The sequence below is a fragment of the Lepidochelys olivacea genome (genome assembly GCF_965140295.1).
Source record: "Lepidochelys olivacea isolate rLepOli2 genome assembly, chromosome: 12".
NCBI lineage: Eukaryota > Metazoa > Chordata > Testudines > Cheloniidae > Lepidochelys > Lepidochelys olivacea.
In genome coordinates, this window is record NC_140422.1 from 40,326,535 (window position 1) to 40,341,787 (window position 15,253).

Sequence of the window (15,253 nt, forward strand, 5' to 3'; positions counted from 1 at the left end):
GGGCTTGCCTCGCTCTATGCGGCTCCCGGAAGTCACAGCGTGATCCCCCTCCAGCTCCTATGTGCTCCAATGGCCCCCTCCAGCACTCCAATGGGAGCTGCAGGGGCTATGCCTGCAGACGGACAGCGTGCAGAACTGCCTGGCTGCGCCTCAGCATAGGAGCCGGAGAAGGGACATGCTGCTGCTTCTGGGAGCCACTTGAGATAAGCACTGCCCAGAGCCTGTACCCCTGAGCCTCTCCCCATGCCCCTAACCCAGCCCTAATCCCCCTCCTGGCCTCTGAATCCCTCGATCCCAGCCTGGAGCACCCTCCTGCACCTCAAACCCCTCAGCCCCATCCCAGCCAGAGCCCTCAGCCCCCTCCCTCCCCCAATTTTGTGAGCATTCATGGCCCACCATACAGTTTCTATTCCCAGATGTGGCCCTCAGGCCAAAAAGTTTGCCCACCCCAGTGTAGTGCCATGCAGAGCGCATGCTGCACGCTCCCTGCACCGTGACCAGGTTTCTTTGAATCAGGTGAACGTCCCATCAGAAAGGCACCTATGCAGTGGCATCTCAGTTCTGGTAACTGTTCCTACTACGGCTTCCAGCCCCACACTGCTCCCACACTGCACTATTAACTGCAAACTCCCCCTGGAACCTACCTAGGCTGACCAGACAGCAAGTGGGAAGAATCAGGACGGGGCAGGGGGGATGGGGGGAGAATAGGAGCCTATATAAGAAAAAGACCCTAAAATCGGGACACCTGGTCACCCTAGACCTGAAAATCCAGCTGTTCCTTCCGCCTCTGACCTTCTCCCCTGCCTTCCCATAGGGCAGAACATCCCTGACCGACAGTGGGGCTGCACAGCTGGGCCTGACTCCAGCTGGCTCTCCCATAGCCCTGGGGTGTCTGAGTAGATGCTCCTTAGTCTTAATACTAAGACTTAATACTAAGTCTAATAAATTGGTTAGTCTCTAAGGTGCCACAAGTCCTCCTTTTCTTTTTGCGAATACAGACTAACACGGCTGTTACTCTGAAACCAGTCTTAATACTGCAGATTTGCTGCTTGGACACCCAGGGAGCAGATCTGGGAACTTGTTATAGGCGTTTCCTGCCCCGGCTATAGCAGAGACTCAGCGAAGCCCCGGTGCCAGGAGTTTGGAGGCCTGTTCCTTCGGCCTGTTCCTAATCCCTACAAAGGAGGAGGGAGTCCCCTCACCCCTCAAAGAGCAGCACGGGTGGGTCTCTGTCCTGCTCCGTGGGGCAGCGGCCTGCAGCTGGCCCGAGCGAAGGAAGCCCTGACCCTCGGCCAAGCTCAGCTAGGCTCCGTGTGGGTCAAGGATGCGATGGCGCCTCTGAGCGCCTCACGGCAGCGTCCGCAGCCCAGGAACGCCGGGGCCCGGCGGCGGCAGTGCCCTGGGCCGAGCCCCGGGGACACCGGGCAAGGCCCCGTCGGGCTCGGCCCGCTCCTGTGGCTGGTGCTTGCGTGTGTCCAGGAGCGCGGCAGCCCGGGGGGGTGAAGCACAAGGACGGAGTCTGGATGCCGGGGGACCCGCTGGCACCAGGCTGAGCCTCAAGTCTGGCCGTCCATCCGCGGGGCCCGGCCCGGGACAGCGGCGCTGCGCCCCCGCCGGCTGGCGCTGGGGACCGGCGGGCCCCGGCCCCGGCCCCGGCCCCGCGCAGTCTCGGGCAGTTCCGACGGCTCGGCCCGCGGACAGGACGGGGCGTGGCTGCGCCCCGCGCCCGGGGTTGCCCGGACCGGACCGGACCGGGGAGGGGCCCTGCGGCCGCCGGAGCAGCGGGGCCGGGCCGGAGCCGCGCGCGAGCCGCGGGGAGCTTCTGGGGCCGCGCGCCGCCGGCGGTTGCTAGGGCCGGGGGCGCGCGTTGCTATGGCCGGGCCGGATTCTCGCGAGGCTGCCCCGGCGGTTGCCTGGAGACTCGGTGACTCCGCCGAGCCCGAGCCGCGGCTGCAGGAGCCATGGTGGGGGGGCTGGGTTCGAGGGGTCCCCTGGGGGGCGACCGGGGCGCTGGGGGGACCCCCTGGGTTCGAGGGGTCCCCTGGGGGGCGACCGGGGCGCTGGGGGGACCCCCTGGGTTCGAGGGGTCCCCTGGGGGGCTACCGGGGCGCTGGGGGGACCCCTTGGGTTCGAGGGGTCCCCTGGGGGGCTACCGGGGCGCTGGGGGGACCCCCTGGGTTCGAGGGGTCCCCTGGGGGGCGACCGGGGCGCTGGGGTGGATCCCCTGGGTTCGAGGGGTCCCCTGGGGGCGACCGGGGCGCTGGGGGGGACCCCCTGGGTTCGAGGGGTCCCCTGGGGGGCGACCGGGGCGCTGGGTGAATCTCCTGGGTTCGAGGGGTCCCCTGGGGGCGACCGGGGTGCTGGGGGGACCCCCTGGGTTCGAGGGGTCCCCTGGGGGGCGACCGGGGCGCTGGGGTGGATCCCCTGGGTTCGAGGGGTCCCCTGGGGGCGACCGGGGCGCTGGGGGGACCCCCTGGGTTCGAGGGGTCCCCTGGGGGGCTACCGGGGCGCTGGGGTGGATCCCCTGGGTTCGAGGGGTCCCCTGGGGGCGACCGGGGCGCTGGGGGGGACCCCCTGGGTTCGAGGGGTCCCCTGGGGGGCGACCGGGGCGCTGGGTGAATCTCCTGGGTTCGAGGGGTCCCCTGGGGGGCGACCGGGGTGCTGGGGGGACCCCCTGGGTTCGAGGGATCCCCTGGGGGTGACCGGGATGCTGGGGTGGCTCCCCTGAGTTTGAGGGGTCCCCTGGGGGTGGCTGGGAGGAAAACACTGGGTTCAGGGGTCCCCTGGGAGCCCCTGGTGTGCTGGGGGGCAGCAGCATTTGGGGCAGGGTTTTGGGGCAGGCAGCAGAATTGTCCCGTTTCCTCTGTGCCTGGGGCACTTTGCTCTGGACTGATGGCTGCAGTGGCCTTCCTGGAGCTGCAGCTGGGCTGGTCAATGCCCTGAGCTCTCAGTCGCACAGTCCTTCCGGGTGAAGGTACTGGGTCATTCTGAGACCTTGACTGCACCAGCCCCTGGCACCTGTTGCCTTCCCCTCAAGTGCATGCCCCTAACTCATCACAGGGCTCGGGCTGCTCCAAAATGTGCTCTTAGTTGATTGCTTTGATGTGGAGTTTCTTGTACCTTTACTGACCCTCCAGCCCTCTCAAAGCCGCACCTGTGGCCTGTGGATGATCATACCTTGTGTCATCTCATTGGTCAGAATGACATCCACATCCAGTGGTCCCCAGCAGCCCAGGTCAGTGGCACCTCTGAGCTATGGAAGCCTGTCATGTATATTGTTTTCTTTTCTAAGGCACCCAAAAAGAAAGGTGGCAAAAAAGCCAAGGGGGGCAAAGCTGCAGCGGTGGTGGATGCTATCCCCCCGGAGGACATGAACAAGGATCAGGTGAGAGCTCACAGCATCCCTCCTAGGGCTCTTTGCCCTAGGGCTTCACATGGCCACCAAGCTCCTGGTGAGAGGAGGCTCCCATTTGTAAGGATTATTGGTTGCACGAAGTGCACAAGGTTTGGTTCAACCCATGGAGATGGCAGATGGTGAAGATTAGTAGAAAAGTCAGGGTGGGTTTTCACACCAACTACTGCACCATCCCTTACATGCCTGAACTATTTGCATGGGTGTCACAAGAGCAGGCTCGTTATGGGCTTTGGGGTGTAGTTGGGTTCCCAAAGGGTTTAACCATCTCATCTCTCCCTCTCCAGAGCTTCCATAACCTCCCCGTGTCCCTCATCTAGCCTGCACTCTATTGCCCATGACCAGGATTCTGTGCCCTCCTCTGCACCCTGTTCAACTGTCTAGTAGTTATAAAAGGTTTTCTGTGACACAGTCTAGCATTTCCCTGTCAGTCTGAGCACTATGTCTTGTTCTGTCCTTGTTTCCTATTGGAAACAACCCCCTCCACTCACTCTGATACAGGTGTATAACCCCTTTAGAACTTGAATTGCTGATGGAATCAATGTCTGTTGCTAGGGCATTCATACACCCCATGCCATAAATACACCTTCCTCTTCTTTCCGGGCCCAAGCAAACCATTTCCGCAAGTGGTACTGCGTTCAGATTCAGTTCTATGATTGTTCAGTCTGTGGTTTGATGATCTGCAGTCATGCTATCTGCTGTGCTCTCATCGCATCTTAAGCGAAGCCAGTGCTTGAATGAGAGAATGGACTAGGTGCTGTGCGAAGGGGAGTTAGTGATTCAGCAGGTAGCCCTCTTCCCTTGTATTATTATTTAGTATGGTAATGTCCAAAGTCCCAGTCAGGATCAAGGCCCTGCTTTGCTGGCTGCTATACAATCACATATGAAGACATGATCCCTGACTCAATGTCCCTGTAGTCTAAAAGAGGAGCCTGCAATTCTGAGTCAGAATTGGTTGTTAATGGATGCAGCACTGCTCTTCCAGATGACAAATAGGGTCTGTTCCCTTCCGATCAATAAAGATGCCTTAGCTCCCTTTTCCAGAGGTCAGGGTGTTTGTCCCAGTATCCATATCTTAATGGCTAATTACAGTCTGCCTCCCTAAACAGCCTGTGGTTTCTGTTGGATATGGCATCGTCACTTCCCGTCCTAAACTTTTGTATTCTGTTAAACAGCTGCCATGCTCTACCCAGGGGAGGCTGTTGGGATTGCTGTGGGTAGTTTGGAAAGAGCTTTGGGCCCCCAGAGGGTGACAGGTACTAGAGAGACATAGGTCAGCAATTTTGTGGGAGGAGAATTCCCCCAGCGTTGCTTTCACCAGCTGTGCTTGTTGGCTCTGCAGCTGGAGGAGCACATTGTGCGTCTCCGGGAGGAGCTGGACCGTGAACGGGAGGAGCGCAACTACTTCCAGCTGGAGCGTGACAAGATCCACACCTTCTGGGAGATCACCCGTCGGCAGCTGGATGAGAAGAAGGCAGAGCTGCGCAACAAGGACCGTGAGATGGAGGAGGCCGAGGAGCGGCATCAAGTGGAGATTAAAGTGAGAGGCTAAGGGAAGACGGTTAGTGGACTCCAGCTCTCGTTACTGGTGCCACAGCTCCATGCTTGGCTGTGCCCATAATTAGTAGCACCCGGGTGTTCTTTGAGTGAGCCCTGAGCAGCACGGGATAAAAGGAGGGGACAAAGGTGAGTTGGGCAGGACACTAGCAAGGAGTGTCTCGGGCAGTATTTAAAGTTCAAATGTGTTCTTGCCAGCATCTGCTAATGCCCCTCTTCCCAGGCCCCTGCAGAGGGGTGGGTCCCCACTGCTGGGCTCCCCCTGCTCCCATCCCTGTCTGCGGGCTTTACACCACTGAATTCCTTTCTTCCAGGTTTACAAGCAGAAGGTGAAGCACCTGTTGTATGAGCACCAGAACAACATCACAGAACTGAAGGCAGAGGGCAGCGTGTCCATGAAGCTGGCCCAGAAGGAGCACCGCACCCAGGAGACGGAGCTGCGCAAGGATATGCGCACCTTGAAAGTGGAGCTAAAGGAGCAGGAACTGGCCAACGAGGTGGTAGTGAAAAATCTGCGCATGGTACGTTGCTCTCAGACAGATAATCATGGGGCTGGGGACACCTTAGCTGCAGCCTGGAAGAAGAGAGCAGCAGAGATGACAGAGCGATTCCGAGGCCTGGGTGGTATTGGCGTGCAATGGAGATGGGAGAGCCCAAGGTTAGCTTGTCAGAGAAGGAGGAAAGAGGGGGCACCTGACTGAGACTTCCAGGCTCTGAAGGGCTGAATGGAGACTGATCAGTCCCTGATCCTTCCGCCATCCCCTTAATGTGAAACTAAGGGGTTATCCAGTGTGGGAGATCTATTTAGAGTCACTGAAGGAAGTCTGTCGTCCTGGGGCTGGGAGTCAGCCAGTAGGTTCAGTGTTGCAGGAGTCAGAATCCAACATGGGGCTGGAGAACCTGATGACCAGTAACTGCATGCGTCACTCTGCAAACTGCAGTAGGATGGATAACCAAACCATGTGCTCCAGGGCATCAGCTGATCCCCATGGGGTCAGGAAGGATTTCTGGCATGGCCAGGTGCATTGTGGGAATTTGTGTCCTCCTCAGATTTTGGTCATTTCCTGGGGCAGGATATTGGGTAATATGGACCAAAGGTCTGATTTGATTTGGCAGATACAGTGCTGTTCCCAGAGCTATGCTGGGTGCTGGTGCACTGACGTGGGGGTTACTGTTGGCAGAGCCAAGCTGGTGTGTGCTGCACAAGGAACCCTGGGGCATGGTGGAGAGGGCGCTGGAATTGGTGTTTGCCAAGCAGAAATGGCCAAAGTCAGTAGGGAAAGAAATGTTCCCGGAGAGCGATACTGTCCATAAGGCAGGGGGTTTGCCCCTCAAACACATCTGCAGGTTCGGTGCATGTCCCAGGTGTCTGAATGTAGCCCATACATCCACGAGCACACTCAGCAGCCTTTGGCAGAGTGGGCATTACTGGCATAGCTGGTCAGCAGCCCTCAAGCCTTTCGGTGATGGCTTCGCACTGCAGCCAGGTGAGCAGATGCCCTTGACTCTGAGCTTGTGCGTAGGGGAGGATTTCTCTCTCTATTTGGCTATCCAGGTCTAATGTGCAGCTTCTCCCTGGCAGAAACAAGAGGAGGAGATCACACGGCTGCGCAGCGACTTTGAGAGACAAGTGAAAGGTCAGTTCCTACTTGGACTCCTGTACGAAACCCAGAGTGAAAGCTCTCTTAGCACTCATCACACTGTGCCTCTGCTGGGCTCCCTCCCCTGGAGCAAAACAGGGCCTAGCTGGCTGAAGGCCATTCTCCTCCTCCTTCCATCTTCTGCCACTTGTGGGCTGTAAGGCTGAGTGGCTTGTTTGAATTCCCAGGAGCAGCTTGTCTGCGCGTCCGCAGAATGGATCAGAGCAGCACCAGCAGCGGGTGCTTTGCTGCCACTCAAGGTTGGACTCGGTCTCACTCTACACTGCCTGTCTCCATGTGGCAGTGCAGCCCTGCTCCCTCGATCTGTGTCGGGGGAAATTGTTTAACACTGTGCTCTGGTGGGCACCATAGTGGGCACTAAGCAGTAGTAAGTGCCTTTCACAGACTCTCACTGGCTCTCTGGAGCTGCAGGGCTCTGAGGCTGGAGGAGACTTTACAGGCGCTTAGGTCTTGCACTACTGCCCTCTTTGTTATAGCGTGGTTCGATTTGCATGGGCTGATTACCTGAGTGTTTCTAGTGCTCCCATGCCTGTGGTGTCTGGGCACCGCAGTCAGCCAGGGTTTCTGGGCATTCCCTTCCATGATTCTGCAGTAACTGGTCCCTACACTAATGGGAGCTGATATGGCACCATTAATGGGCACCCTTTCCAAGAGTACCATCCCCATGGCGTGGACTGACCAAGCAGCTTGTCGCAACAGCAAAGGGGTGCTCATGCACTGGGTCCCAGCCTCTCTGACCTGCCCTATGGGTTGGTCACTCAGCCATGCGTGGTGTTTCGCTTCAGAAATTGAGGCCAAATACGACAAGAAGATGCGCGTGCTGCGGGACGAGCTGGATCTGCGGAGGAAAACGGAGATCCACGAGATCGAGGAGAGGAAAAATGGACAGATCAACACACTGATGAAGAACCACGAGAAGGCCTTCAGTGACATCAAGAATTACTACAACGATGTCACCCTCAACAACCTGGCACTCATCAACACTCTCAAGGTAACCGGCACCGGAGTGGGGACACAGCTGGGTCGGAAGCCCAGTGCTGCAGAGGACTGACGCTCTCTTGGAGGTGACAGTTCCTACCTGTTAACTCTACATGCATTTCAGTATTGGCTTCCCACTGAACTCCCTTCCACTGCAGGGGTTTTCCCAGCTGCTTCATCTGCTGTGTGAGCACCAGCCCCGCTAACCCTAAGGAGTGGTGACACTCTTGCACAATTACACTAATGACGATTATGCAGCTGCTTTGTAAACGTCACCATTTTAAGCCATCTGCTGGGAAGCTGCTATGGCAGTGCCATGTGCAGTGCTTGGGGGTCAGGCAGGCCTGGGGTCTCCTGCCACGTTGCCCCATGCTGGCAGCCCTCCTCAGGGCCTCAGTCATTGTGTATCTGTCCCTGAGAACAGGAGCAGATGGAGGAGATGAAGAAGAAGGAGGATCATCTGGAGAAGGAGATGGCGGAAGTGCTGCTTCAGAACAAGAGGCAGACAGAGCCCCTGCAGCGGGCCCGGGAGGAGGTGGCCGAGCTGCAGAAGAAGCTAGCCCACTACGAGAAGGACAAGGAGGCACTGGCTGTGAGTCACCTGTTCGGCTCTTATCTGGTTTAGGTCCCATGTCCTGCAGTGTCTCCCCCTCTCCTTCTCAGAGCACTCCTTGTGCTGTGTCCAGGGTACAGATTGGGCTTGAATAGTGGCCTCTGCTGGTCATCTGGGAACTACACTGACAGGCTCCAAAATGGAATCCCCGTTAGCCATGCTTGGCTTACGCTGGTGTCCTCAGCATAGCATCTGGTGGGGATCCCCGAACTCAGGGGTGCAGAGGACCGCTCTCTAGTGGAGGAAGGGGAATAATGGATTCCTGCCCCCCGGGGCTGACTCCTGAGCCCTACGTATCTTGTTAAGAGAGAGAGGATTCTGTGTGGGTGATGCCCATCTTGGGGAGCAGAGTCTGGTATTCTCCTGTGCTGCCTCTGCCCCACCCCAGGCACCCATAGCGTGCGTCTAATCTCTTTCCCTTTTTCCTCCCCTCTGCAGAACACAAAGGCCCGTTTGAAAGTCACCCAGAAGGAATTAAAAGACCTTCAGTGGGAACATGAAGTGCTGGAGCAGAGGTTCAGCAAGGTGAGAGCCATGGACATGAAGCGAGAGCACCTGGGCATGGGGAGTTCCCGTCCCGTCCCTCCCCAGCCCACTCTGAACAGCTGGGATCCGGGGGTATGAGATGATGTCACAATGGTAATGGTGTAGACGACTGCATGGGCCTCAGCTCAGCCGGGGTTGTCCTGGATTCTGACACCCTCTGGGTTCCCTAGGAGCGGCTGCCTCCTCTGAGCTCTCTCTGCTCTGCCATCTCCTGTACTCAGTAGACCGACCCAGCTTTGTAGTTGACTAAACAATAACATGTGCTCCGCTGGTCCCTTCCTGGCCTGGGGCTGCCTGGCTGCAGCATTAGGCCAGGAGGAAGACAAGAGAGATTGTTGCTGAGAGTCTCCCTGTTACAGTGAGGGAGTGCTGGATACAGCATAGCGTCAGATTACCACTGTGGAGTCCCTGCCCTTCCATTGGAACGATCATCCTCGGGCTCTCCTATAACCGCTGGATTTAGGATGATCCCTGTTCTGACCAGGCAGAGTCTGTTACTGGCACGCCACCCTTCAGGGAGCTTGCTTCAGGTTAAGTGCTTGCAGCCTGAGGGTCTTTTCCCCAGCTCACCCAGCTGAGCGGGTTAAGGCAGCATGGAGCTTGTCTGCAGTTCGTGGAGACTCCCCAGCAATATGAATATTGATATGAGACCTCATTAACAAGCTGTCATTGAGGCAGCGGCATATTCAGTGTATTTGGAAATAGGATTTGGAGGATATGTCTTAATTCAGACACACATTAACTAGATAAGAGCCAAGGTTCTCTTAGTTTCTGCTACTAACATCTGCCATTCCTACCCGCTGCAAGGCAAGTGAGTGATCCCTTCAGGCACTTAGCATTGGGGTCACTCTGAGGGCCAGAATAGGGTCCTGGGGTCTCCCAGCCATAGACTTTAAGGCCAGAAGGGACAATTGTGACCATCTAATCTGACCTGCAAAGCCCAGGCCAGAGAACCTTACCCAGTGATTTCTGCATTAAGCCCATAATTGTGGTTTGAGCTATAGTACATCTTTTAGAAATACATCTGTCTTGGTTTAAAGATTCCAAGTGATGGAGAATCCATCATGCCCCGAAGTCAGTTGATCCAATGATTAATTCCCCTCACTGTTAATAAAGGAGGAGACTGTGGCTACCAGAGGATGGTTTCAATCCATCAGCCTCTGGGCCCAGCATGCTGCCATGGCACCACTGTTCCAAGAGCCAGGATTCATGGGTTCTCTTCCCATATCTGCTGTTGATTCAAGGGGTGACCTGGGGCCAGTCTCTCAGTCAGCCCATCTTGAGACTGCTGATAGTAATACCTGCCTCTCAGAGATGACCTGAGGATTGGCTAATGTTTACAGAGCACTTGGGCCCCTTTGGATAAGCACAAAACGTAGCAGTTGAGGTGGAAACTAGGTACAGGAACTGGGAGTACAGTGCAGAGGAATGAAAGTGGGCTAAGGGGGAAGACCCCCTTCCTATGGAGAATCCGTCTGGGGCAGGAGCTGTTTGGTGGGGGGAGTTTATGACATTCCTGCCTTTGGCAGGTATACTGTGCTTGTTAAAGTCAGGCCTGTGGGGTGCATGTGCTAAAGGACACACATGCAGTGGTGCTGGCTAGGGAAGAAATGCTCCAGACTCCTCATTCCTCTTGCTTCAGGGGGAGGGATTTCCCCACTGGGAGTCACGTATGTTAACTTCCACTGAAGTTTCCAGTGTTGCCCACTGTCAGGGGCATGCTACCCAACCTGGTGTTCCATTGGTCAGTCCCAGTGTGGCTGTTCCCACAGTGCAGAGCAGGTGGTTTTGAAGGCACAGCATGGAGCTCTCCTTGCTACCTGGGTGTGTGGTTCTCTCCTGAGCAGGTGCAGGCAGAACGAGACGAGCTCTATCAGAAGTTCACCAAAGCTATTAGTGAGGTGCAGCAGAAGACTGGCTTCAAGAACCTGCTCCTGGAGCGCAAGTTGAAGGGCCTCTCCAACATACTGGAGAAGAAGGAGGTGCAGCTTAATGAAATCCTCTCAGCCTCCAATCTTGACCCCAGCGCCCTCACCATGGTCACACGCAAACTGGAGGTACTGTAGCCTGCTTCAGGATCTTGGGGGAGAGATGGGAGCAGAAGAGTCACTTCTTGCTGGGCTTGCCCCCTCCCCACTGCAAGGGTTAGGGCTTGGGATGATAGGGCTGCACAGGGGGGCCGGGCCGGCTCTGTGGCTAAACATGGGCTAAATCCCTGGCCTTTTAACCTCAGCCCCAAAGAGTTGAGTGCAGTCTCTGTAGCTGGAGAGGGATCCTGCTGGAGGCAGCAGGGGGCTACATTCATGGTGCAGTCAGGCTTGGAGAAGGCATCAGAGAATGGTCCCTGTATGACCAGGAGGGAGCCCTCTCCTTCTCCCTGCACCCCCTGAGGAGCGAGGACCAACCTTGTGGGACCCCACACTCTTTGTTACTCCCGCCTGGTGGCTAGCTGAACTTGGTAGTTTTGTCAGAGTTTCTGGTCTGTTAGCACAGCCCCAGAAGGTGCAGAAGGAGAGGCCCAATGGACTGGGAGGACAGAAAGAGTCACCCCTCATCTTGGAAGAATTTCACCTCTAAGATGTGTGTAGAGCTGGAGCCCTGGCATACTTAGGGAAAAGCCCCGACATGGTCCACTGTCCTGCCAGAATCCCTAGGCTACTGCTGTGGTAAGGGGATGGGTTTCAGTGGCCTCCCGTAACTCCCATGAAGGCCATTGTATGGGTAACCCCCTTGGGGCACTAGGATTCTCCTTGCATGAGGGGCAGGCTAAGGTGCAGTAGGTTCAGCGCTGAGTCTCGCTCCCTCAGCTGTGTAAAGGGTGGTTCCAAGTCCCATCCCACAGGAGAATTGTTGTTGGGGCTGCTGATTCCTTTGTGTGCCAGGCTCCGCAAGCCAGGCACTGCTTGTTTGTACTCCGTAAAGGTGAGGGATGGAAGCACACTGAGCAGCAGCCTCACCCAGGCTTCCCCGGCCAGCTCTGCAGAGACAGCCCTCTCCTGGCTGGCACCACCCTCGGCAATCTAAGCAAGCTCTACTCTGGCTCTGCCAACACTTGGAGCTGGAAGGCGTGATTCCTAGCTCGAAGTGACATACTCGGGGCAGCCAGCCTCTCCTGCTGCTTGCACCTCTAGAGCGACACTCGGATTTTAGCACGCTAGCTCCATGAGAGTAGCACGGGTATGTCTCCTGGAGCTGGCAATGACACCCTCCAGCTCTAGTGGAGGCGTACCCAGAATGTGCCAGATTTGGAGGGGCTTTGTGGCCATGGGGGCTAGCGGGGACATAATGACCAATGAGAACTAAGATGAATCTCACTAGTCACTCCCCCCCATATCACCTGCTTTCCTTCCTGGCTCTGTGGCTCACAGCAGCCTCTGGGATGTCTGGCATGCTAAAAATACATTGCAGGGAGCTCTTGGGGCGAGGGGAGAAAAGGCTTAGTGATTCCACATTCCAAGCGAGTGGCAGCAGTGACAGGAGAAGCAGCACTTGCTGTCTGCCTTTGTCCCAGCCCAGCTCAAATGGGCTCGGGACTCGGGAGACCTGGGTTCCTGTGTGACCTGGGGCCAGTCACTTCATCCATCCTGTGCTCAGCTTCCAGCACTATAATGGAGATACCATTTCCCTCCCTCCCTGGGGTGTTGTGAGGGTGAACCATTAACAGCCCTGTAGTGCTCAGACACTGGGGATGGAATGTATCCATGTAGGAGCTCCACTGCCTGGCCTGGGGGGAGCAGATCACAAAACACATTCTTCAGAAACCACCAAGGCGACATCTCTCCAGCAGCTGCTGGCGGTGCTGGAGTCTCCGAATTCCTTTGCTCAGCTGCCTTCTGCAGGCGAAGCTCCCAGTCTGTAACTCTGCACTGGCGCCATGTAGCCCAGGCCCTGACGTTTGAGCAGTTACGTGACGGAGTGGCAGAAACGCAGACCTGGCCTTCCCCTCTCGCTAATGTTAGCGGAGCGGGACCGTTGGTACATCTCAGGACCAATTTAAGTAGTGTAGACAAGCTCTTGGAGGCACCGAGCGGCACCCAGGTCCAGAGGGCCCTGGTTGGGTTCTTGGAGCGGAAAGGCCAGGCAGCACATGTGAGGCACAGCCGCCTCGCCTTACCACAACTCCATACCCGCCCAGGGGTTCCTTTCATAATATGACCCAAAACTGGGGGTCCCCTGCATTCCTGGGGCCAGCCCCTGAGCACTGGAAGCTGCCATAGTGGCCCCTGGCACAAGAGTCAGAGTGCAACTGGAGCCTTTTCCAGTGAGAGGCTGGTGCAGTGGAAGTTCCAGGTGGGGGCATGTTGTTCGTTTGCTGCCCTCTGCAGAGCACAGGCTGCTGGAAAGTCAGGCACCTCATGCTTAGTAGACACATTTGTAGCCCTCACACATCCCACAGTCTCTGCAGCAAACCAGCCGCTTAACCAAAGGGAGAACACATTCCTGAATCCCAGAATGTCTGACCAGGTGTAGCAGTTTGACAGAGGGCTCAGCCAGCCCTCACAGAGAGAGGGCCCACTCAGCCACCAGGGCCCTGGATTTCCTCTGGTCTCCGCTTTCCCCAACTGCAGAGAGAGCCTGGGCCTGTGCTCAGCTGGCTGTCAACGGGCACTGGGCACCCAGCAGGGCTGGATTCAGACCCTGTGGTTGTGAGGCAGGAGGGTGGGATCAGGGGTGGGGACTGCTTGTCGTGGAAGGTTTCAAAGCACTCTGAATGCCTCCCTGGGGACTAAGGTCGCATTCCATTGAGTGGCCTGAGGATTTCCTCTGTCATATCTTTGGCTTGGTGATGGGAGGAAACCAGGCTGGAGTGGGATGAAGTGGGCTGTGAGCTCTCTGAGTGCAGTGCAGGGGCATGGGCTTCTCCGCAGTGTTGGTTACCGAAGGGAGCACAGGCCATGTCTAACCCACCAGATGCAACATAAACTGGCGGGCATCTCAGTCCCTGGGCCAGTTACACTGAGCAGGGTTCTGGGGTTACGTTCCAGTCCCCCCCACAGACTAGCCCCAGCCAGCAGACACCACCTCCTCTGGCAGCACCGTGGGAACCTTGCCAAGCCAATCTCTGCAGCTTTCCCATGGCACCACGCTGAGCTGGGCTCTGGTCCACGCCCAGGGGACCCAACCAGTAACAAGGCTCTGATCTCCCTTCCCAGGACGTGCTGGATTCCAAGAACAACACCATCAAGGATCTCCAGTACGAACTGGCCCGAGTCTGCAAGGTGAGGAGAGGGGACCCTGCTTCTGTCCTGCCCCAGTGGAACCAGGCAGGGTCAGCGCTGGGACATGCCACATAGTTACTGTGCTCTGCAGGGAGAGTCCTCCTGTGCAAAACCTAATGGGGATCAAGCTCCAGGGCCTGCTGGGAGGAGCAGGGCACTGCTCTTACATGGTTCTGTTAGACATAATCTCTCCTGAAGGAGAGGAGGCAGTGGAAGGGCTGTTCCTGCACACGTGTGCACAGATAGACACAGCCATTGCCCAGCACTTCCCTTGTTGTGTCAGGCCTTTAATCCTCTTGATTATGTGGCAAAGCTAGAAAAAGCTGGCCGGACAGCTCAGCCCTCTGGCACGTTGGCATCTCCTATTGTGTGTGCAGCCCTCGCTGCTAGGCAGCTAACTTGCTGGCGGGAGGGAATTAGACACATGGTGCTGGTTCTCTCTCTGGGGGGTTTCCTAGGAACCCCCAGTACCCAGATTGGCTTCGGGGCCGAGTTCTGGTTTCCCTAGTTATAATGACAGCCCCCCTTTGCCCCTGCCGGGCACCACAGGGGATGGTGCAGGAGTGGGTGGTCTGTGCGGGTAGGAGCTAGCTAGTGAAGAGCTGTGTATGGGACTCACACTCTGCTTCGCTTTCAGGCACACAACGACTTGCTGCGCACCTATGAGGCCAAGCTCACAGCCTTCGGGATCCCCCTGGACAACATGGGCTTCAAACCACTGGAGACCACAGTGATGGGACAGCTGCTGGGGCAGGGCCCAGCCGGACTCGTTGCTACCCCCACCTAACACTGCTGGGCACGTGCTTGTCCATCCCCTCTCAGGTTACACTAAATATTGTCAGCAGCCTCACCAGGTGCTCCTGTCCCAGCACCGCAGGGAGTGGGCTGGGCTGTCCCAGGCAGAGAGCAGGGCTGTTTGGTGGCTCTGCCTCATTAAACAGACCCCAGAAAGGTTTTTAAGCAGGCTCCAAAGAAACCGTTTTTTGCTTCCCAGGGCAGGGCCGGGCCTCAGCGTGGAAGGAGACCTCTCACAGCCCAGTGTTCCCTTGCCTAGAGAACGTGCCAGCCAGAGCCAGCTGGTAGCTGGCCCCTGGGTACTGCAGCACTATAAGCAGAGGAGTGTCACCACTCCAGACCCACACCCATGGCATCCACATGCAGCCTGTTCTCAGCCAGACCTGCACCCATAGGCCTCCCAGCTGGGCAGGGACTGGAACCCAGAGGCCTGCATGGGTCTCCTCCATATGCCAACAGCTCTCGGCCTCAG

The 15,253-nt window shown here is 57.1% G+C and overlaps 1 protein-coding gene across 3 annotated transcripts; it reads left to right on the top strand.

The window, feature by feature from the left end:
- The first annotated feature begins 1,885 nt into the window (after nucleotides 1-1,885).
- DRC4 (dynein regulatory complex subunit 4) lies at nucleotides 1,886-14,951 on the top strand. Of its 3 annotated transcripts, XM_084644209.1 has the most exons (11): nucleotides 1,886-1,964; nucleotides 3,293-3,385; nucleotides 4,755-4,952; nucleotides 5,284-5,490; nucleotides 6,552-6,606; nucleotides 7,416-7,621; nucleotides 8,033-8,200; nucleotides 8,660-8,746; nucleotides 10,615-10,824; nucleotides 13,921-13,986; nucleotides 14,624-14,951. In XM_084644209.1, exons 1-11 carry the CDS (start codon nucleotides 1,962-1,964, stop codon nucleotides 14,771-14,773), a joined length of 1,443 nt encoding a protein of 480 aa, XP_084500335.1. In that variant the 5' UTR covers nucleotides 1,886-1,961; the 3' UTR covers nucleotides 14,774-14,951. The 3 variants fall into 3 exon arrangements, with proteins under 3 accessions (XP_084500335.1, XP_084500334.1, XP_084500336.1); XM_084644208.1 differs by lacking the exon at nucleotides 1,886-1,964 and having other exon boundaries at nucleotides 2,695-3,385; XM_084644210.1 differs by lacking the exons at nucleotides 1,886-1,964; nucleotides 3,293-3,385 and having other exon boundaries at nucleotides 4,839-4,973.
- The last annotated feature ends 302 nt before the right edge of the window (nucleotides 14,952-15,253 follow it).